Source organism: Daldinia childiae, assembly GCF_008694065.1.
Source record: "Daldinia childiae strain JS-1345 chromosome Unknown Scaffold2, whole genome shotgun sequence".
Lineage (NCBI taxonomy): Eukaryota > Fungi > Ascomycota > Sordariomycetes > Xylariales > Hypoxylaceae > Daldinia > Daldinia childiae.
Genome location: NW_022984643.1, coordinates 847,146 through 870,681, shown reverse-complemented (window position 1 = coordinate 870,681; position 23,536 = coordinate 847,146). Strand labels below are relative to the sequence as shown.

General features: G+C 46.8%; 5 protein-coding genes across 5 annotated transcripts; 3 read left to right on the top strand and 2 right to left on the bottom strand.

Annotated features, from left to right (window-relative positions):
* Positions 1-480: 480 nt before the first annotated feature.
* Positions 481-5,814, bottom strand: GL218_01153 (Metal resistance protein YCF1; the record flags this gene model as incomplete). Its single annotated transcript, XM_033577604.1, has 7 exons — positions 481-806; positions 1,103-1,171; positions 1,303-2,553; positions 2,625-2,711; positions 2,775-4,566; positions 4,616-5,422; positions 5,503-5,814. The coding sequence occupies 7 exons, from the start codon at positions 5,812-5,814 to the stop codon at positions 481-483; spliced, it is 4,644 nt and encodes a 1,547-aa protein (XP_033438745.1).
* Positions 5,815-6,847: 1,033 nt separating this feature from the next.
* GL218_01152 (Cullin-4B) lies at positions 6,848-9,515 on the top strand (the record flags this gene model as incomplete). Its single annotated transcript, XM_033577603.1, has 3 exons — positions 6,848-7,429; positions 7,490-9,405; positions 9,458-9,515. The coding sequence occupies 3 exons, from the start codon at positions 6,848-6,850 to the stop codon at positions 9,513-9,515; spliced, it is 2,556 nt and encodes an 851-aa protein (XP_033438746.1).
* A 584-nt stretch (positions 9,516-10,099) lies between these two features.
* GL218_01151 (GPI mannosyltransferase 3) lies at positions 10,100-12,238 on the bottom strand (the record flags this gene model as incomplete). The annotated part of the gene is made up of 5 exons (XM_033577602.1): positions 10,100-11,159; positions 11,213-11,383; positions 11,438-11,631; positions 11,692-11,919; positions 11,996-12,238. 5 exons carry the CDS (start codon positions 12,236-12,238, stop codon positions 10,100-10,102), a joined length of 1,896 nt encoding a protein of 631 aa, XP_033438743.1.
* Positions 12,239-13,576: 1,338 nt separating this feature from the next.
* Positions 13,577-15,106, top strand: GL218_01150 (Ornithine aminotransferase; the record flags this gene model as incomplete). The annotated part of the gene is made up of 3 exons (XM_033577601.1): positions 13,577-14,098; positions 14,175-14,876; positions 14,951-15,106. 3 exons carry the CDS (start codon positions 13,577-13,579, stop codon positions 15,104-15,106), a joined length of 1,380 nt encoding a protein of 459 aa, XP_033438744.1.
* Positions 15,107-19,532: 4,426 nt separating this feature from the next.
* Positions 19,533-22,672, top strand: GL218_01149 (Serine/threonine-protein kinase apg-1; the record flags this gene model as incomplete). The annotated part of the gene is made up of 3 exons (XM_033577600.1): positions 19,533-19,661; positions 19,852-22,477; positions 22,533-22,672. The coding sequence occupies 3 exons, from the start codon at positions 19,533-19,535 to the stop codon at positions 22,670-22,672; spliced, it is 2,895 nt and encodes a 964-aa protein (XP_033437827.1).
* Between the last annotated feature and the right edge of the window lie 864 nt (positions 22,673-23,536).

Here is a 23,536-nt window from a genome sequence, read left to right as displayed (position 1 = left end):
CGCCATTGGTCCACCTAGTTGCTGCCGGATTCGAGGAGGAAGGAATCAGATCGTATTGTGCGAGATGTGTTCGTAGCGTGCAGCGTTATGCATTCCTCCTTTCGTATCTTTGAAAGCAACTATGACGATCTAATACGTCATGTTGAACCCCGAATAGGTCAACTATCACCGAGATATCTGCTGCTATACGTTGGTCTAGATACCGACTCATATCGAATAGAATTATCGGTAGGCCTACGGTTAAATCTCGTGTACTCGGAAACATTTCTGACCTAGACTACACTACTCTGAATAATTCCCCTTTAATTATTCTTTTAGTCTGCTATTGCTTTTCTAACGTATTCTATATACAAGCTATGCTCCTACAATACCTACTTTTGACTGGATGGTTGATTCAATTTTTATAATAACTCAATGCTCACTTGGGGTATGTGATAACCCGAAAAAACTACAAACAGTCCACTCAACATGACGCGTAGACTACTCGGTATCTAACCCAGCTTGTTTGACCAAGCCGTAGAACACACCTTGCTTCTTGATAAGCGCTTGCGGTGTATCAAACTCGACTACCTCGCCCTTGTCAAGGACTACTACTCTGTCGCTGTCGAGGATGGTGTTAATGCGGTGAGCAACCGTGATGATGGTGCGGTGTGAGAAGAGCTCTGAGCGTAACGTATTCTGTAGCATGGCGTCCGTCTCCACGTCGACGGCTGCTGTCGCCTCATCCAGCACGAGGATGTTAGACGGTGTGAGCATCGCACGTGCTAAAGAGATAAGCTGTCGTTGACCCGCTGACAAGTTAGATCCTGTGTAAACAAGCGTGTTAGTTCAGCATATCAAACAAGACAACGTGATCACAGCTGTAGCTAAGTGACTGAAATACTACTAGGTTTTGCAAAAAAAAAAAAACAACCCTGGCGATTATGCAGGGGCCTAGCTGAGAATTGGCGGAGAGGCAAGTAGGCAGTAGATTATCAACATGCCAAAAACGTGTCTCACTTGCCGCCGTACGAGGACGCACAGCTGTAAGTTGCCGGAGGGACAGGGAGAAGTAATCGACGGGGGAGTAAGAGCCGAAAGAAAGCGTAAATCACCGACGTACCTCCTTCATTGATCTTAGCCTCCAATCCGCCTTCCATGGTTGCTACGTGCTCCTTTAATCGTGCATGATCTATGAGAAACGATATGTTAGTACAAATGAGATGGTGGGAGATGACTGGCCTAGACCGAGTAACGCGGGCGCATGTGCTCTCTCCGCCCTGCGGCGCGAATCAGAGTGGGTAGGATTAATGCGACACTCACCTAGAACGCTCCAAAGTTCGGTATCGTCGTGAACGTGGCCTGGGTCCAAATTGTCCCGAACAGTACCTTCAAACAAAGCTGCGTCTTGGGGAATAATGGCAAGACGTCGTCTCAAGTCTAATAATCCAATCGTAGACGTGTTGAGATCGTCTATGCTTATGTCACCAGTGTCCGGCTCGATCAGACGGAAAAGGGACAACGTCAACGACGACTTGCCAGCTCCGGTTCGTCCTACCACACCTATTTTTTCATGAGACTTGATATCCAAGTTGATGTTCTTCAGTACCAAGTCTAAGCCCGGGCGATAGCGAGTACTGAAGTTGTGGAACTTAACAGCTCCATGCGCGGGCCAGGCGACTGGAGGTCTGTGTCCGGGGATAATCTCGGGGGCCTCGCTTGGTAGGCGTGCATACTCGAGGACTCGTTCTACAGATACAATATTCGTCTCCACTTCCACCGTTTGGCGAACGATCCAGTTTAATGATGTCGTGATCTGTAGAGCGTACGACATAGCCAAGCCCACCATTCCAGCGGTCAAACCGCTATGGTTCGTAACGGAGATAATGGAGAATCCCGCTGCACCGAGGATAATAACGGCACCGAGGAACTCTAATCGGATCGCCAACCACCTGTTTGAGCTGATGGACGGGAAGTAGGCTCGCAAGTTCGAGTCAACACGCCATTCGTTTTCTAGCTCGAAACGGTTCTGCTGTCGGTACGCCCGGATTGTGCTAATGCCGCCAAGTGACTCCTGGAAGTGTGCATATATGGGACTGCGGCTGACACTATCCAATCGCTTTAGTTCTCGTGATGTTCTGAGATAGTACCGCTGCACCCAATAGTACACCAAGCTCAGCGGTATGATTAATGCGACGAAGACGGGAGTGCTGACGGAGATGACGATCAGTGTGAACCCAGAACGAGCCAGATTTACGAAAAGCATATTGAAGGTTCTGGCCAAGACTTCGTCCAGCTTATAGATATCGCTGGAGAAACGATTTAAAATTCGACCTGCTGGGGTAGTGTCAAAGAATGACATCGGCGACCTAAAGATGGCCGTCGCCATCCTCTCGTGAAGTTTTCGCGAGGCTTCGATGGAGCAGAATATCCACAGGATCAACGTTTGAACGACAGTCAGCGCAGAAGAGCCGACACCAAAGGCGAAATAGATACCGAGGTATTTTCCAACCTCGGGGTTGCCACCGGCCTTTCCGTTCATCTCCGACCAATTTTTCAGCCAGACGCTTCCGCCTGAACAGTTGTCAGCAATTATCGTACGTATGAATTCAAGACCGCCTAATAGAGGCAGGATTCGAACTTACCGATTTGCGCCGTTTGAGCCGTGATCAAAGTGAAAAGGTAAATACTCACAGCGACTAGATTACTAGTCTTCGCGTATTCCATATATACTATTAACAGTTAGCCTTCTAATTTGATACCACGTGAAGCGTCTCCGGACGGGGAACGCATACCATCCCATTTTACTTTGCCTTGCTCCGAATGCTCTTTGACTTGCTTGGTTTTATAATTAGGATCCTCCTCGTCGCTGAGTTTACCTCTGGGACCTCTGAAGCTGGCTGCGCTTGCGCGTCTCAGAGTTGACATACTGCCTGTTCGCTTCTGCGCGGCCGAGCTCGTAGAAGGCCCAGTTTTAATGGGTGCCAGTTCAGCAATACCTTCCTGAGCTTCTTCGATCTCTTCCTTATCTTGACTGTTGTCTGGCTCGATATAGGTAGAGGTTTCACTTCCCGAGCCCTCAGGACTAGATACCGAAGAAGCCGTTCCAGATTCCTGGCCGGAAGACTTGACGAGCTCTGCAATACCACCTTTCATAGCTACCAATTGGCGAAAAGTACCGCTCTCGACGATCTCGCCATCTTTGAGTTGGTATATGTAATCGGCCTCGGAGAGAACCGAGATAGCATTGGTGGCCAAGATTCTGCACTTAGAGCTGAGGAGACCTCTTGGACCTAGTACATTATCGATGATATGTCTGCCCACATGAGAATCTACTGCGGACAAGCAGTCATCCAGAAGGTAAATATCAGCCCGCGCGTATACCGCTCGCGCCAAAGAGACTCGAGCCTTTTGTCCACCACTCAAGGAGATACCTCTCTCGCCGACGACAGTATCATCCCCGTCGGGTAGTTGCATGAAATCAGCAAGTAATGCGCATGCCTTAATCGTCTTTTCGTAGAAATTGGAGTCGTATCGATGTCCGAATATGATGTTCTCCTTTACAGTTGCATTCATGATCCACTGCTGCTGGGCGACATATGCTATCGAACCTTGAATGCGCACGTCACCTTCGATCTTCCACAGATCGCCTAAGATACTTTGCAATAGAGAGGACTTTCCGGAACCAACTCTACCAACTATGCACGTGAGCTCCCCTTTGCGACTGTTGAATTCGATGTCTCTGAGAACGTTCTTTGTCTCGTGGCGATTCCACGAGAAGGTCGCATTCCGGATGACGACAGCCTCGTCGCCCTGTTCTTCCGCCGGCGGGCCAATCATGATAGCATCGGGTTGGATCTCTTCTGCGATGAAATAATCCGTCAGGCGGCCGACCGCAACGCTTGCTTCGATAATGGAGGTGATGACCATGGGGAGAATAGCAAGCGGGAACGTCAGAAGGTTAAACAGCGCCAAGGCGGGAAACACAATATCAGTCGTCAATGGAATATCGTGCGTCCAGACGAAAACGGCGAAGGTTGAGCATGATACTAGAAATGGAGTTGTAGACCAGGTGAAATTGGCAAATGCTTGACCGGCACCAATCTTACGAAGATTCTTAAGTTCGAGATCATTTCTTACAAAGTTTAGTTTATTCATGAAAGCTGTGCTCCAAGCATAGAGCTTAATGCTTTTCATGTTGTTGATAATCTCGGCAATGAGACGGCTTCTCGCATCCTTGTTCTTCATCTGAGTCTTTTGTAGGCGCTTCATATATCTCGCGATGAAACCGTTGATAGGAATCATAATGATCATCACGGCAATGCCAGAAAGCATAGACCAGCCTACAAGTTGGTATAGCGAGATCATGCAAATCGTAATCTGGAAGGGGGCGGACCAGAGCTGTTGCGCAAACTGGGTTAGATCTTGAAGACGCTGTGCGTCGACAGCCATATAGTTGACGATATCTCCGGTTGTCTTCGTAGAGCGCCCCTCATTCGAGAGCTTCAACGATTTCTTGTAGATAGCAGACGCTAGACCCGACTTGATACGCATACCTGTCGCAAAGGCGAGCTGAAAGTATTGGTGCTAAGACTTGTTAATAAAGGTACTTTATGCTATCCTACATAAAACTTACAATCATGCTGGTCTGCAACAACGCGACGAAGAACATAGCAATGGCGATGGCAGCACCCTTGACAGGTGGCTGGGGCACCTTTCCTTCACCATAAGAATCGACGAAACTAATGAGGTAACGTAGAAGTTGAGGCTGGGAGAAAGCTGCTAAGTCATTGACAACTTTGAACACAGTGGCAAGCATATAAGGTCCACCATAGGCTTGAAATAATGCTATCCATAGACTAGGACGGCTCTTGTGTTTTAATTGGTACTTCCATGCTTGTTCAAAGCTATCTCCTGTCGCAGAGGTCTTATCGTTAGGGGAGAGCCCCCAAAGATCTTCCTCCGTGAGATATTGTTTATATCCATGCTTCATCAATGGAGTCATCCACGAGAAAGTAAGACGAGAGAATACAGTTGCATACTCCACTGGACATTCCTCTCCTTCTTCATCTACCAATGCCTCATACGTGCTTGTCTTCTTGGGCCAAAGCCATTCGATTGCGAATTCGATAGCAGAGAGGCCAAACCCGACAGTGTATGCAACGAAGTATGGAAGGTTGCTGTCGTATAATTGCTGAGAAATTAAGGACCTTAACTTCACAGCATACGCGATTAGGAGGAGTAACCAATAGAATAGAGCGACGCCGTTAGCATTCCTCATGCGATCGTGTTCGAGCCATTGAATTGTGAAAATGACGCCGAGCGAGATGAGGGTAGCAATCGTCGTAAGGACGCGAAAATCGCCACGCCATATTCCCGGGAAGTTGACGATCTGGATGGCGAGCTGGACGGCGGCATCGACGATAATGAGAACTAGGAGTGACTATAGAGAATAATTAGTAAATATAGAATAACGCCCTTCTTCTACAGGGCTAATAGATTCAAGTCATGTTTTAAACATACCTGTTTAAACCAGAAATGCCAATCCTTAGGAAGCTCAGCAGGCTTCCGTTTCTTTAAAACATACCACACCGCCAAAGCTCCGGCGAGGATACCGAAGATGGCAACGGCAAACACCCATACATCAATGAAACAGGGCGTAAAATCATAACGAAAGGGACTCATAGGACCCCATCCTTCTTCGTTACCGCATAATGGTTGTTTGAAATCTTTTGTCGCGCTGAGATAACCTTTTCCGAGTTCGTGGATAGGCCGGTAGCCCGTGAAGGACCCGGTCAATTGGAGGACCTGTTGAGAATGATCACCGAACCGCATTACCGCGTTAAGTTGAGTTTCGGATGACAAAGATCATAGTATAAGTGAATAGGTAGTGACCCCAAATTGCGCAATAAGGTGTGGTTTTGACGGAAGTTAAAAAGACTGCAAATGGATTAAATGGGATTACTTAAATGTATTACTAATCGCCAAAAAAGTCATAAGTGATGATGTCGGGATAGAAAACTTAGTAGCGGTCTTTCAATCGGAGTTTGGAAGCTTCTACACAAAATAGTAAGCTAGCTGCTTACCAGGCAACTAGGTACATATATGTTAGGCTACTATCGTATTAACGTATTAACGTTTTCTTTTCCGACCCGAGCCAAGACCGGGGTTCTAGAACTAGGTAACCTAGATATGATGCATGTCCACTACCAATCGTTCAATTAACTATACAATAACTATAATTAATGTTTAACTATTCTTCCAATATTTGCATCATGAAAAGAAATGAAGATATGCACTTGATCAGTACATTAATATACCTTTGAGCATAGAAATGATATTATCTCCCAATCAACAAGTACCTCTTGTATCTCTTAGCTTCAAAGTACGGAATACTACATGCACATACATAAACAGTGGAGCACTTTATTTGATAGTCAAATTCATATGTAGAGCCTCATGCATAGCGGATAAGGGATAAGTGTGCCAAGACGGAGTTAAGCCCCGCAATCCTTAGCCGACTGTCGGCGCTTTGTTCCAATGCATTAGCTGTAGTTAACGCCTGTCCTATGTACTTACACGCCGTACTTTGTACCGCGATGCAAGCTTCCGTCCGCGATAAGCACGATAGCGTTCGTACTACGTAGGTAAGTACACACCTCGGAATAAAGGTCCTTAATCTTGACCTTGAACACATTTAGTTCCTTCTAACACTACCTTAGACAATATACCTAAACGACAGGTTAAGGTTGTAAAGTAGCCAAGACACATCACCTGTCGTTATTGAAGATTCAAGAATAATCCCCACCTGTCCTTCCGATCCAGGCCTGCGTGACTATTCAGGTAGTTGCAGGGCCTCCCCAGGTCCATGCATTCGCCAGGAAGCTCGCCACGCGACGGATCGTCCTCTTCACTTGCGACCCCGTTGAAACGCAAGCCAGCCGGTGCCACTGGCGCTCATTCTAGACAACAATCCGAAAGTCGACCCGATCAGAAGCGTACCAAACTGAACAGCACATCCGACTCAGTTGTTCCGAGAATGAGCAAGGTGGCGGGCAAATGGCCCGAAATCGTCGATCTGACGAAGCCTCCTACTGCTTTCCAACCCCATAAGGGTGCAAAGAAGCTTGTCATCAAGAATCTACGAACGACATCACGAAATAATGACCTTGAGAAATATTATGATGCCACGAGAAAAGAGTTACTAGAAGCTCTTCAAGCCATATTCGAGCAGAAGCAACCCCGCCAACCACTCGAAAGACTTTATCGAGGGGTAGAAGATCTATGTAGACATGGAGCATCTAGAGAACTGTATGAGACGTTACGGGAAAGATGCGAGATCTATTTGAAGAATGATCTTCAAAGATCCATAGTGGCAGAAGCCGGTTCCTCTAACATTGATGTGTTAAAAAGTACATACAAACACTGGGTCATATGGAACGCTCAATCTGTAAGTATTCCCATATCATGGTGAAAATTCTTCGAGAGCTGATATGATGTATATATCTAGACCACAATTCGTTCCGTATTCAGCTACCTCGATCGATCATTTTTACTAAGCAGCAAAGAGTTCCAACAGATTAATGATATGGCCATAACGCTATTTAGGAGAACGGTATTTGTTGCTTCGCAACCGCTAAGTCCCAGCCCAGGTGCTAAGACGCTCGCTGGGATGTGTGATCTGGTAGACTATGATCGGAGAGCCGATACCCGGTTTGATCCAGCTCTGCTACGAGATTCTATTTCGATGCTCCATATCCTGAACATCTATGGGAAATCATTCGAGCGACGTTTCTTAGAGGCGTCCAAGAAATATTTCGAGGAGTTCGCCAACGAGCAAAGCAGCGCATCCCTTAAATTTTATATTTCTAGCTGCGAGAAGCTTATTGCGCGTGAGGATTACCGTTGCAACGCATACAACTTCGACAGTACTACGAAGAGGCAATTAATGGATGATGCCCATACGATTCTGATTGATAACTATTCCGAAAAACTCCTTGATGGTGGCAGCATTAGCAAGCTCCTAGATGAGAATGCTCTGGATTCTATGAAGGCTCTATATGACCTCTTGCGGTTATCTGGCATACAGAAGAGGCTAAGACAGCCATGGGAAGAATACATCAGGGAAGCAGGCGCAACGATCGTTAACGATACTTCTAGGGGCGATGAAATGGTCATCCGATTACTCGAGTTCAGACGATCTTTAGATCTGATGATTCGAGACGCTTTTAATAGAGACGACGAATTTACTTACAGTATGCGACAGGCATTTGGTAGCTTCATCAACGATCGGAAAGTTCTATCTGCCTGGAAGACTGGAACTTCCAAGGTTGGTGAGATGATTGCAAAGTATATTGACATGTTGCTCAGGGGTGGCTTGAAAACTCTGCCCAAATCACTGCTCTCTGATGCCCAAGACCGTATCGATGCCGAACAAAGCGGACTAGCGAGTACCGGCGACGAGGATGCCGAATTAGACAGGCAGTTAGACCAAGCCCTGGAGTTGTTCCGATTTATTGAGGGCAAAGATGTCTTCGAAGCGTTTTATAAGCAAGATTTGGCACGACGCCTCTTAATGGGCCGCAGTGCCAGCGCAGATGCGGAGAGGAGCATGCTTGCAAAGTTGAAGAACGAGTGTGGTTCCAACTTCACTCACAACTTGGAGCAAATGTTCAAGGATCAGCAGATCGCACGGGACGAGATGACTTCGTATAAATCCTGGTGCGAGGGAACCGGACACGGCAAGAGCAGCTTAGATCTTAACGTGAATATCCTGTCTGCCGCAGCATGGCCAACATATCCAGATACTCAGCTTATTCTACCTGACGATGTTGCAGTGCAAGTCGAGCGCTTTGAAGCATACTATACCAACAAACACACAGGAAGGCGTCTTACGTGGAAGCATTCACTTGGTCATTGCGTTGTTAAGGCACGCTTCGGGAAGGGACCAAAGGAATTACTAGTCAGCGCATATCAAGCTGTCGTGTTGACGCTATTCAACCAAATTGAGGATAAGCCGGATGGACTCCTAGCCTACCAGCAGATTGCAGAGAATACTGGCCTGAGTGGGCCAGATCTCGATCGTACCTTGCAGTCTTTAGCGTGCGGGAAAACCCGCGTTCTCACGAAGCAGCCAAAAGGGAGAGATGTGAACCCGACAGATACTTTCACCGTCAACAAGGCTTTCTCAGACCCTAAATATCGCGTGAAGATTAACCAGATTCAACTCAAGGAGACGAAAGAGGAGAACCAAGAGACCCACGAGCGGGTCGCACAGGATAGACAGTTTGAGTGTCAGGCCGCGATTGTGAGAATCATGAAGAGCCGCAAGACCATGACCCACGCCAACCTCGTCGCGGAGGTAATCAACCAGACCAAGAGCCGAGGCGCTATTGAGCCGGCCGAAATTAAGAAGAATATCGAGAAGTAAGTTGTCTAAGCATACATATTGCTGGATTTGAGGCTAACGTCCCACTAGACTCATCGAGAAGGATTACCTCGAACGAGAAGGAGGCGCATATACATATTTGGCATAGATGCTACCACCCGGACACTAATCTGATTCAGTGGTTAGCTACTAGACTTGGGTTCCATTGACCTGTAATCTAAAGGTCCTGCCGTAGTGTGCATTCAGAACGATCAGCCAACTTTGTTGATTACCTTAGGTACCCAATGTAGCTTGTTCAGTGGCATTAGACAACTCAATGAACCTCGACTTGATGTGCTATATCTTGTAAAATTAGTGCGTACGTGTGTTGGTATTGATTGTGATCGTTGCTACTTGCTTGTTTTCTAGCCCTGCTTGTTAGAAATCTAGGTCTAATTCCTCGGTCTTGAGTTGAGGGTAAATGATGAGATCACTTGTAGTCTTCAGGCTTGGATTGATTATATTCCGAGTCGTAAGTCATAATATCAATTGGGACGTCGCGCAGTAGTGGTCTTACTAATTCGCGTATGAGTATAAAAGTGTTATGTCCTAGGCTATAAGTAAAGAATAGTGGTATGCCATTCAGGTTGCAACGCGTAAATTCCGTCCGATATCAAGATTTTATAATGTACAGTTCACCGACCCTAGATACCTAATCCAGCCTGTTAAATCACATCCAGTAAGTTATTCAACTTATGGCTCTACAGGTAACACCTTATCGTAATAGCCCGTAGCCCACACCACCAAGCGTCCTGATTTCCTATCATCATCCGTGAACAGTCCATTCCACGAATCCCACACTCGCGTCAGCTCGACCTTATGTCGGCGGCCGGGACCCGAAAAGTCAAAGTATTCGTGTAGCGCAGAACTGATACCCTCGTACCCGACAATATATCTTGCCATGTCCTCACCGGGACCATCTGCAGGCCACAGCTCCTCCAGGAAACCGACTTTGTCCGCGTAGAAGCGACGCGTCTCATCCTTATATATCTGGCGCTGTAGGGACTTCGGTGAGGTATGTAGAGGGGGCTCGCAGGTTAGAGCACGTGCGCGCAGAGCCGGATAGACAAGATGAGAACGCCACGGCGTAGCGTGGCAAGGAGTCAGAAAAAGTGCGAAGAGCTCTTGCGAGAAGTCATCGTCTACGGTGATGTTTGCCGGTTGCGGGATTGAAAGGTGCTTGGGGTGAATGCTTTCGAATTCGTTACGCAGGTAGTCTACTACCTTGATAGGTGCGGCAGCATGGAAATAGGAGAGGTAGCCACCAATGATGATATTGATAAGTAGACCTCCTAGAAGTAAAGGTGTCCGCTTCCATCCCAACGTTGGCGTTGAGCTAGCAGAGGCAGCATTTGTTGATGTGGTGAAAAAGGACGTAATATAGGGTGCAGCCAAAATATGGAACGCTGGAAGAAGAGGCGTAATGAAGCGAACTTCCTTATGGGAAACAAACGATAAGGCAGATATGTTTGTGAAGACCACGAAGGATAATGCCTTTAAGGCGTTAGAAGTCGCTACCGGCCAGCTTGAGTTCTCTGAGTCTAGAGACTTGTATAAGCCTTGTAGGATAAACGGGGTTATCGTAGTACCCAGCAACGGTATGCCCTGGGAAAGATAGTAATGCCAATCATTCTGTCCATAGAAGCTAGCGAGGTCCTGGGCAACATTGAAATGTAAGAATGTTAAGGGGGGAAATGTCCACTCTCCGTAGTACAGACGGTCAGCTACTAAAGATAATCCAAGAACGAATGACCTATAATGGTTAGATATCACGGGAAAATATATGGCACGGTGTCGTTTACGTACCCGCAAAAGACCACCTCTCTATAGATGATAAGGACGTTTCTTAGAGTAAGTGGTGATTTTCCACCGAGTGTAGCTCTGGTCAGTGCGAGGGTACCAATAGCCACCCATATCAAAACATTGGTTGGCCGCAAGAGAACAGCGAATGCGGCTAGTATCAGGGATAATCGAAGACTACATGGTTGCATTTTAGTACAGAAGCCTTATTTCTCAGAACTGTAAACTTACTTGTTAATCTGACCCCAGGTCTCGAAGAGGGGAGTCGATGAATACTTGGACTCGGCATTTCCGTCATCTTCCGTACCTAGAAGTTGCCAGGGCCAATAATAGAGAGCAGCAGCCGTCAAGGTTGTCTCAAAGCAGTTCGAGAAAGTCCTTGTCGATGTATACCATTGCCAGGGGTTGACCAATGCCATCAACAGCTACGTATGATTATGAGTCACCTTTGTAATAGATAATTCTGAAAAGATTGGAGTACTTACAACGGACCAGGCAGCAGCACTCCCACGACCGTATAATCTCTCCGCAAGCCTCCACGAATACCAATCGCTCAAGGCAGCAAACCCAGTTTGTAAGACCTTAGGCGCTGCAAGGAGCCATTTAGCTTTAGTTTCTGAAGCCATCCCTGACCCTTCGAAGTTCTGGACGATCCAATATCCCAAGGCAAATATAGTAGGGTGAATAGATGATCGAAGCTGATGCTTCCATTCCTTTTTTAATGTATTAGAAATAACATGAATTGTTAAGGGATAATTCGAAAAGGGGGACTATCTGAAAGCTACACACCCAGGTCAACCATGCTCCGCTATCTTCCCCGAATACCAAGTTCCAAGCTGGTTCGAGAGCTTGGAAATATTCGTCTGGCTGAAAGAAGGTACGGACGCAAAGCGCATTTATGAAACGAATGGCAAATATGACCGCTAGAGCATCTCGGGTTTGGACAGCGGCTACAACAGTTTCGTTATTCTTGGTAGTATTCTGTGTAGCGCTAGACGCTTCAGCGTTTGTCTTTTTCTTCCCTGAACTCATCTTCAAGTCTCGTGAGTCTTATATCTTATGTATCCATTTCACATGACTGAATTTTAAGAGATGGTGAGAATTTAGAATTGAGAACTAAGAATATAAAATATAGGCAAATACCTAGGTGAGTTGAGGCTACCTGGCATTTGATGTGATCTAGCAGCAATTGGCAATTGTTAATCCAGATTTGGATTTCTCGGAGCTGTCCGTATCGAGACATATGTGTAGATAACATTAGGAGAGAAGATACGCTAAGCTGTGCATTAGATTATGCACCTTGCCTTACCTTATGTACATGTATTGATGTACCTAGCCTAAAGACATTTCAAATTACATATGAACATAGCTTAGCGCAGACAGCTGACTACAGCTGCGTATTTGAGGCTTGCTTCAATAGTCGTATGATTCGATAAGAGCATACTTCATCCGATCTAATAGTAATTCATTAAATAAATAACTTCACATTTCACATTTCGCCGCCAAGGCAAGGGATGATGCAGCAGCGTCGGATACCACCCCCACGAACAAAATACTATGAATTACCATTGGCTATCTTGAAAATAAACCACTTCTGATTGGCCTCCGATTTGAGATTGTTCGGCCATCCGTAACCTCTCCGGGCTCGGCGGTCACTTTCTTACTGCAGCCGTTTGTGTCATAATGTCAATTGCTGTAGTATACCCGGGGTCTTGCAGTTCTTGTGCGAGTAATGGCTTTTTTTTTTCTTTTAGTTAAACTAAAAATATTTTCAGTTTTTTCTTCAATGACGAAAATACCACCGAAATACATAGCAACACCCCCCTTTCCCTAGCTTCAAAGATTAAACGGTTAAAATAGTAGAAAAAAAATAACAACAACAACAAAACCAATATTCCAAGTTCTAGTCCTAGCTATTAGTCCTTGTCCTTGTCAACGCCGCTTTGCTTCGGCAACGGACACCGGAATCTTCACCGCATGTGACCAAGTTAAGACTTCTTTCCCGTCCAAACTTGTCATCATCGCAGCAACCAGCAGCCGCGACTGGGCGAGCCGCTTCGACTTGCACTTAGGGGTTTAGTGGCTCTCAGTCCGCGCTTCCTTATTACGTACCATAACTCTCTTGACTACCAACTCGCCCCCGCCTTACCATTATTTTTTATCTCTTTCCTATCTTTAAGTTCTTGGCTTTTCTCTTTTGACTTTTAGCTTCTTTCTACAAGAACCGAGAATACCCTTTCAAGCCAATACTATATTTCAGTAATAGATTTGACTTCTGACCAAGTATTTCTTCAAGAGACAAAACAAGTATTGTCCCTTTTTCAACGATTTTGCTTCTTTATCACCTTTCTTCTTATACCTTAAACAGCCATGTCTCCTCACGCAGATGCTCCGACTACCCGCTTGGGCAATGACTCGAATGGCTCGAATGGCTCGACAGTCTCGTCTAGATATCATTCGTCTTCGACCAAGGCTGCAATTCAGGCAGAGAATCAATACGCCGCCCACAACTATCATCCGCTCCCTGTCGTCTTCGCTCGCGCGCAGGGTGCCGATGTGTGGGATCCTGAAGGCAAGCACTACATCGATTTCCTCTCAGCATACAGCGCCGTGAATCAAGGCCATTGCCACCCAGAACTAGTGAAAGCTCTCACTGAACAGGCTGGAAGATTGACCTTGAGCTCCAGGGCATTTCACAATGACGTGTTTCCCAAATGGGCGGAAAAGGTGCAAGCGATGTTCGGGTACGACATGGTCCTGCCGATGAACACGGGAGCGGAGGCTGTAGAAACGGCTATCAAGATTGCAAGAAAATGGGCCTATAAAGTCAAGGGTGTTCCCCAGGGCAAGGCATTAGTGTTCGGCGCCGAGGAAAATTTCCATGGTCGCACGGTAGGTAGTCCCGCATGTGGGGGTCGCTCTTATTTTTATTTTTATTTTATTTTTATTTTGCTAACGTCATAGGTAGATGACGGCGGTGACTCTATCCACCGACCCAGAGTCCAAGGATAACTACGGGCCATACGTGCCAAACATCGGGGCTATATCCCCCTCCACTGGTAAGCCTATTCGGTATAACAACGTGGCCGATTTGGAGGAGTTGCTTGAGACTCACGGGCGTGAGACTGCTGCATTCATTGTCGAGCCTATTCAGGGAGAGGCGGGTGTAGTGGTTCCCGACGAGGATTATTTGAGCAAAGTGCAAGCGCTTTGCAAGAAACATAATGTGCTCTTGATCTGTGATGAGATCCAGACGGGTATCGGTCGCACGGGTCGGATGCTGTGTTCTGAGTGGGCTGGCATCAAGCCGGACATGATTACTTTGGGGAAAGCTATCTCTGGTGGCATGTATCCCGTCAGTTGCGTCCTCAGTAGTAAAGAGATCATGCTTGTCGTCGAGCCTGGAACTCATGGCTCGACGTACGGCGGAAACCCATTAGGCTGCGCTGTCTCTATACGTGCTCTTGAGCTCATGGAAGAGGAGCAGCTCACCCAAAAGGCTGAGAAGCTTGGTAATATCTTCCGCGACGGTCTAGCGTCGTTTAATTCGCCAGTTATCAAGACAATCCGTGGAAAGGGACTACTAAATGCTGTCGTCATCGACGAATCGAAGGCCAATGGCCATTCGGCTTGGGACCTATGTCTTCTTCTCAAGGAGAAGGGTCTTCTGGTAAGTTCCGTAGCAGACGTTCATCTTCAATTTTTTGCAACACAGTGCAAGCACATGGCTAACTCGGAAATCAGGCTAAACCGACACATGGGAACATCATCCGGTTCGCACCGCCGTTGGTTATTTCGGAAGCGCAGCTTCAAAAGGCCATATCCATTATTGGCGATGCGCTGCAGGAGCTACCAAAGATGAAGAAACATGAGGACGTCCACGTCGGACTGGAGAATTAATTTCTTGCGGCGCATCATCACTACCTCACTACCGACACCCCGCCATTCTGGCCCGTATGAAGTAATGGGACGGGATAGGATTGTGCATCTAGATTGGGACGTAGACTCGATGACCGCTCGTTAGCAAGGCGTACTGCGTCGAATACAAGTGGAAAAAGGGTGGTAAGATGGTGCGAGACCACCTACCTACATAGTAAACGGTGAAGATGATTAGGGTGGTGTCCTACACACGAGTACTACCCTTACAACCCTTACAACCCTGTCAAACCTATACAATATACCCGGCAAGGTTTGTTTCTTTGCCTACTACATACCTACACTACTATGTATACGGAGAGCTATCATAGATTTCCTACCTCATGGGGTACCTAGACTGCTAGAGCACAGGTTTACAGGGATCACTCGCGACTAAAAGGATTGTGTTGCGCTAGAAGGCGGGTTTATCTGTTCCCTGGTTCTAAGTCGGCAATGCGGGGGCCCTATGCGGCAATGTGCATGGTGTGGGTAACGGTGGTTTGGTGGGAAGCATAGAAAATTACTGTTAATGGAGCAGCTGATACGAGGCAGACTTGAGCGTTTTCCCGTCTTTCGTCTTTGCATCTCCTATTGCTCCTATTGTATGACCATTTCACTAGAGTGATTGTGTAGTGACAGCTTGGCCGCAGACTAGCCAGCTCAACTAAGTCCTACGTTATGTACATGTGCTTTAGCTTAATGCAGTAGACGTGTCTCACAATTCATGTGGCCCGGGGGCTGCAGCTATCCTGCATGATACATTTTGAGCTTTGGATGTTTTGGATGGCTTTCGATTCGATCTTTGGCAACTCGAAAGCTCGGCATTAGTCTACTACATATACCTACATGTATCTGTATCTTCTATGCATACTAATTTAGTAAGGGGTCTACCGCTTGCCATTGGATCTATTTAAAAAGGTATAGTAGCTAGTTGGGGTCTGAATCATTATTTGCTTTTGTCCGGCTTACTCTCTATATGAGGTAGTGAGGCAGTCAGGTAGTTTCATCGAATTCGTAATGGGATACACACCCTGTAAACTATTTATTATTAAAATTACCTTCCATCGGGTAAGTCAGGAACAGGACCTTAAAGTGAGCGCCAAACTCGAAACTCGAAACCTAAGCATGTTAAATTCGACCAAGTGGTAAACAAATGATGGAAAAGAATGGCTTTCGGGTTTCCGATTTGTCCTCGGATCGAAAAGACGTGCATACCGCCAGGGGGGGTTCCCACAAGAATCGAGTACGTGTAGCTTCGGCCTGCCTAAGACCGACATGAGAGATGGACGAAGTTGCATACAGCCCATTGCAGAGACGACTACATAATTAATCTACCTGGAAATGAGCTTTGGAGCTCTGGAGCTTTGAAGCAGCATGCGTAGCATTGCCTAGGCGATAATATAAGTAGTCAAGAATAAAGTAGGTGTGTAGAATATGTTGGTAGAGTCGGTAGTTAGTGATGATAAAACTTGTGGAAGTATGCACAAACGATTATCTCTGACGAATCGAAACAAAAGCTCAAGACTTAAAGACAACTCATCAACCTTAGCGTGAGCAACACGGGCATTGCGGACATCGCGGGCGTCGCGGAATACTATGCATTGCGATCGCTGATAAGAGAAGAGATAATAATTAGGTCTCTAATGTAATTCCGATACTGGACCAAAGTCGGATCCCGGTCGCGGAACAGATAGGAAAAAGACGGATGAGCCGCCTTTTTCAGGGTCCTTATCAATTCAATTGATTTATTATACCTTAGGTACCTTATCCTTATCCATATCCATATTCATATCCAAAACGAACGTTGCTTTGTCCTACGGTATAAGCGCCAACCTTACAGACGAGCACCATTAAATTGGGAAACCCTTGTGACCAAACATTGATGCTTCTCATAAGCCACTATCTGTGACACGCATACATAGCTCGAGTTGTTCTTTTTTTTTTTTTCCTTTGGCCCAAGGTCAGTCAAATATTGTCCATCACCTCATGATTGTGTTTACAAGCATCATATTCCCTGGCTGAGCCTCATCGAGTGATCAAACGGTAGAGTGGTATTTGCAAAGAATGACGGAAAATAAGCTCATAAGCATTTCACCTAGGTTTAGTTATAAGATACAAAAGCAATCGGGAAATAAGCGGTCGACAATTGATGATGCAATGCGTATAGTTGTTTGCGACTTGGCCTCGGATCTACAAAGAAGTAATAATAAGGAGGTAAAAAGAGACATGCAAAACGACGCCAAAGCACTTACACGCACCAAACACCCGCTTTGAGCTGACTAAACGAATCAATACGAACCAATAGGTAGACAGTCCCCTTTTTTATACATGTGCCAACAATTATTATATCCTAGGTTTTTATTCTTCTTAACATGATCCTCTTAAGAAGATGCAAACAATACTGGAGTGACAGACCGCCTTCCCCAGATGGGACTCGGAAGAATCAAAGGAAATAGTTAAGTTTGGAACGATGATCAATGACAAGTGGATACTACAAGTGGATACTACAACGCGTGCACTAAGAACAATTGAACGGGGGAGAGAATGGAGAAGAGAGCAAAGTCCCACTTTATAATCCATGTCAGCCATGTCTACCATGTCCCAGCATCTAGGTACAATGATACATGTACCTACAATACCTACATCCATAATACCATCACCATCGTACCTCTGTTACCCAGGTACATACTTCGTATACCTACTCAGCACCATAGCACAATGCTTAGCACCTAGCACCTAAGAATTTAGCGCCTCGAGTACAACAGGTACCAGCATCTACCAGCATCTATTAGCAAGGCTACTCGCCGTTTCATTCGTTAGATGGTCTAAATAAACGGTGGGAAGTAAGTGGGTCTAGGCTTAGCGGAATCGGCTTCTAGATTTGATTTGCAGTGTCAATGCTTCTGTGCCTTATCAATGTTATCATGCTAAAGAGTCACGGGTGACGAGTCTGATCTTCATTGTTCACCATCGCATGTCGCAAGTTCTACTTTACTTTTACTAAAATAATAGTACCTTACCTGCCTGCTCGTCCCTCGTTCCCCTTCGTCCCGTGAGCAACTTTTGATCAGATCGCCTCTCCTCGTCTCTCCTCGCCTCTCCTCGCCTCGTCTCTTACTTGACCTTCTCCCTCTGGTCCTTTCTGTTACCTTCTTCTTCACTTTCATAATATTTCCCTCCCCTTACCCATTTAATAACTAAGGAATTACTCTTTTTCTTATATCCTTAAGTTATCATTCTACCATTTAATTCGCCCTTATCGCACATTTATCTAAACCCCGTTCAATTCCCTTATTATTGATCTTCTGAACCCCAGTCAGAAAAAAAAGAAAAGAAACAAAAAAAAGAAGCGGATTGTGTCATATACACGAACCTGAACCTGTACTTATTTAAATAACATCACTCCCGTCATCAACCTTATCAAGTTATCAATAAAGGACAAGAAGAGTCACAAACATAAAACAGAGACATATACGCGCAGCTTGGAGTACAAGTACATATTAATGCAGACCGAGTCATTCACTTGATTTTCGGTCAATCCAAACGGGACTACTCCCCCCCCCAAAACCCTCGAGTAAGCCTAGAGAAAAGCTAGGTACTTATTCTTATCCATCCTATCCCGTACCGGAACTGCAAGCTTTAGGTAGCTACCGCTCGCGAGCCCTTCGCAGCTATCATTGATCACTTCCTTGCAACCTTCTTGCACATACATCCCTATCCCCCCCCTGTCCAGCTCACAAGGTACCTACATAACAGCTACAGCCTGCCTACGGTTTCATACGTCAGGTTCTTGTATTATACCTATTCTGGTAACCCTACTTTGTAGACCTACATCAGATCTGCTTCTGCCTCTTCTCCTTCAACGGTTGCCTCTTCTTGCCACACCCCCCCAGTTCAACACTTGGGATAACTAGCAGCGTTTTTGTCTGGTTATCAATAGACACGAACGAGACACAAGATCTCTCCATCGCTGTAACCCTTGTGGCCTAAATCTTCCTGTGTCTGTCATTCGAGGTGACACAGACACGGACACATCCCCGCCTTTCAAGGTTCCTATTCCCAAGGGCCTCGATTCTCCGCCGGCCGACCTATCGGATACCCTGCCTCTACGGAGTACATCATTTACATCCACTTTGACGTCCCAAGTCTCAACTGACCTACCTAAGCCTTGGTTCAGAGACACGCGAATCTTCCAACCGGCTTCTTCTTTTCGATTTCCTCAACGCCTTTGCCTCGTGGCATCTTTATCCTCCCCCCTTTCTATCGACGAAATACAGTCCCATTCGTTCGCATCTAACCTGTATGTGTACATGACGATAACTCGAGCCACGGACTTCATCCCGATTCCCATATAAGCCCCCGGGCTGCATTAACCAAGCTTCCTGTCATAAGTCAACCTACACAGGGAGCCATGGCTGACCCTCGAATACATTCGAGCTCGACAACTCGTCGGGCTCGAAATGCTGATATTGGTCAGTTCATCATTGGTTCCGAGATAGGTAAAGGTAGCTTCGCCCAGGTATATATGGGTAAGCACAAGGTTCGTATCTCCAAAAGGCTATGTCCAACCATACGCCCTATCATGATATATTTGCACCCTTCGTAGAGAGGCGGCTCGGCGCTCTTTTGATACACTTAGATAGAATCAATGTAGCGCCGGCCGCACAGTTCCTAAACATGACCGTGAGTCATACTGAAGGGTGGCAGTTAAGCTAATGGAAATGGCACAGGTATCCGGCGCTTTGGTCGCGATCAAATCTGTCGAGCTCGCGCGGCTAAACAAGAAGCTGAAGGAGAATCTCTATAGCGAGATTAAGATCCTCAAGAATTTACGACACCCACACATCGTCGCCCTTCATGACTGCATCGAGTCCACGACCCACATCAACCTCATTATGGAATACTGCGAGCTGGGAGATTTATCAATATTCATAAAGAAGCGAGAAAGCCTCATCACGTTTCCTGCGACTCGCGAGATGGCGCGAAAGTACCCCAGCGCTCCCGGTGCTGGCCTTCACGAAGTCATCATCCGTCATTTTCTTAAGCAACTTGCCAGCGCCTTACAATTTCTTCGGCAAGGCAATTTCGTCCATCGAGATATCAAACCCCAGAATCTGTTGCTGCTTCCGTCACCGTATTTTAGAGAAACAAACAATAGCCGTCCGATTCTTAGTGCTAGTAACGATTCGTTAATACCGGCTGTTGGGTTGCAATCGATGCCCATGTTGAAGCTGGCGGATTTCGGCTTCGCCCGCGTCCTGCCAGCGACGTCCCTAGCTGAGACGCTCTGTGGGTCTCCTCTCTATATGGCTCCTGAAATACTGCGCTATGAGCGATACGATGCAAAAGCAGATCTCTGGTCTGTAGGCACCGTTGCATACGAGATGATATCCGGTAGGCCACCATTCCGAGCTAATAACCACGTTGAGCTCCTGAGGAAAATTGAGAGCTCCGACGCGCAAGTCAAGTTCTCACGAGATTGCCAAGCGAGCTCGGATATCAAGGCATTGATTCGTGCGCTTTTGAAGCGCAGCCCTGCCGAAAGGTTGAGTTTCGAGAATTTCTTCAGTCATCAAGTTATTTCAGATGAAATACCAGGCTTAGTTGAGGACGACATACCTCAAGTTAGGAGACGTCCATCAAAAGAAGTTCGCGCTGCCTCACGAACTGACGAGTCAGATCTGATCCCGCGACGCATGTCAACTCATCGTCGCTATGCTACCGAAACAGATGCGGTACATCAGGAGGGTGGCTCTTCGTCGCCTCGCGAAAGGCCATTGAGATCCTCGCCTCTAGCGTCACCAGCCGAGTTTGAGAATTGGGATCCGCAAGTTCAAGGCGCATCGCGCGCAAACCAATCCCCTCGAGACGAAATCGCTCCGGGGCTTGGTATTCGACGGCCGCAGAATGTACCTTCTACTTCGGCACCTACTCGGGGTGCTTACGTCGAAGACCGCCGACAGCGCGGATTATCCAATGCCTCGGTCAATAAGAACTTGCACGGCCAGTCTCCGCCGTACGAAGAAACCAGGAGGGGTAAGAGTAGGTCAGAGCGTTCTGCGATAGAAGAAAGAGCTGCGCAAGAGATTGCCTTTGAGCGGGACTATGTTGTAGTAGAAAAAAAGCACGTGGAGGTGAACGCGTTTGCTGACGAGCTCGCTGCAAAGGGAGCTCAAGCAGAGGCTTCATCTCCCAGGTCAGGACAAATCATTCGTCGTGCTACTCAGCAAGGTGTGCCGACGTCGACGACAGGCGCAATCCCTGCCCAGCCGTCTAGTGCGCTCCAGATCGCACAGGGCAGGCAACGGCCTGATCATTATCGACGAGGTTCTTACGATAAGAACTTGTCTGGCAGTCCTGGTTCTACTACGTCCGCCATCTATAATGCAATCTCAGATGCGAGCTTGAGGATTTTCGGCTTCAAGTATCCGACGCACCTGCTCGGTAAAGGCACGTCGCCCCCAAACCCCTACAATGCATTTCCTGCATATCCTACACCAGCCGCCCCTACCGGCTATATCACGGACGGACGCCAGGGCGGCCCCGTCGACGAAGACTTACGTGTTGCTCAGTGCATCGAAGACCTTGCGTCACGAAGTGACGTTGTCTGGGGTTTCGCTGAAGTAAAATATAAGCAACTAGTACCGCTGGCGCCTTCGATGGACTATGGCTTGGGCGGAATACCCGCCGAGAAGATTGTCTTAGAAGAGGACGACGGTTTAACCATAGAAGCTATCGTGTCGCTCTCCGAGGAAGCTCTGGTTCTCTACGTAAAAACCCTCTCGCTTCTTGCCAGGTCTATGGATATCGCAAATATCTGGTGGACGCGTAGGAATCGCATCGATTCTAGCTCTACTCAGCACGTTATTAATCGCGATGCAATTAGTGCTCAGAACCTAATAACGAGGGTCAATTCTGCCGTCCAGTGGGTCCGTAGACGGTTTAACGAGACATTAGAGAAGGCTGAAGTGGTACGACTAAAGCTCCTCGAAGCTCAGAAGCAGCTTCCAGAGGACCACCCAAGCCACCCAGCAAACAATCAACTCGATCTCCTTCCGGCTGGTACCTCAAGCACAGAGGGTATCGTGTTAACGGCGGGTCTCAGCGCGGAAAAGCTAATGTACGAAAGAGCCCTCGAAATGAGCCGTGCCGCTGCCATCAATGAAATAGCCAACGAAGATTTAAGCGGATGTGAACTCTCATATTTAACAGCCATTCGAATGCTCGAGGCAGTGCTTGATAACGATGAAGACCTCTCAAAACGTAGGCTTTCCGGATCTTCAAAGGCTGAACGAGATCTGATTCGCGAGAGCGCATCTGATATCAATCCGGATGATCAGCAAGCTGTTCATAAAAGTATGTATTCCTAGTTCTTTAAGTAGTAGACTACGCAACTAACTCGTGGTTTAAGTGATCCAAATGATAAACGGCAGACTTACGGCCCTCCGAAAGAAATTGCAGATGATCGCCAATGCTTCGAAAGCCCAACAAAATCTAGCCCGGAAACGTAGCGGCGATGTTGCACCTCGGAGTGTTCCCATCGGTGCTTGATATCCTAAAAAGACCATTTCTCACGACGTATGACGACACGTAAAAAGATTGCACTACACCTATTCAAGCCCCGCGGCCTTTATAATTTGTTCATTAAGACTAATCCCACTGCCATGACTGACAATGGCTGGTCTCATCATCACCGACGGGATTCATCATTCGGCGTTTTGGGCGGCGACTTCATTTCATCTCCAGTATATTTATAGGACCTCGGGTATTCTTTCTATTGTCGCCGTCGAACCGGCGCCTTTTTTCTTTTCGTATGTCAGCACACACTGTTAGGGTCTCGGACATTTGCCAATTGGATTGGAAGGGCGTTACTTGGCCCTCCGTGTAAGTTGGCGTGTTAGCACAGGAATCTCTGTCGCAAATCTCTGGCGTATTGGCGGGGGGGTACAGATACACGGCAACACGGCATCACGACTATGTGGTTTTGGCCGTTGTAACCTTGTACACGGGCGGTACAGGTTTCCCCAGACATGTTTGGCATTTTATTACTACGACGACCGAATACCCCTTTAGGCGGACATGGAGTGTTCCGTGGATAGGGAAAGGATCGGTCGTATATTGCTTCGTTGTTATCTTGCGTGTCTTAGTCGGTGTTCACGGTAAATCATAGGGTTCTTTTGCTAGAGCTGGCTGGGGCTGGTTGCATATGAATTTTCGGACCACGGCGTCCTCTGTACCTACAATGTATACGGCAGCCCTACCATTCTCATTACCGTATGGGCAACCTGGAAATTGACACGCTTTGGCTATTTTCTATTTGATTTCATAGGGTGAAGTCAGGTAGATGAGTTTAATGCCAGTATTATTATTGTATTTGTTTATGATTAAACTGGTTTTGAGTGTGAGCTTACCTGA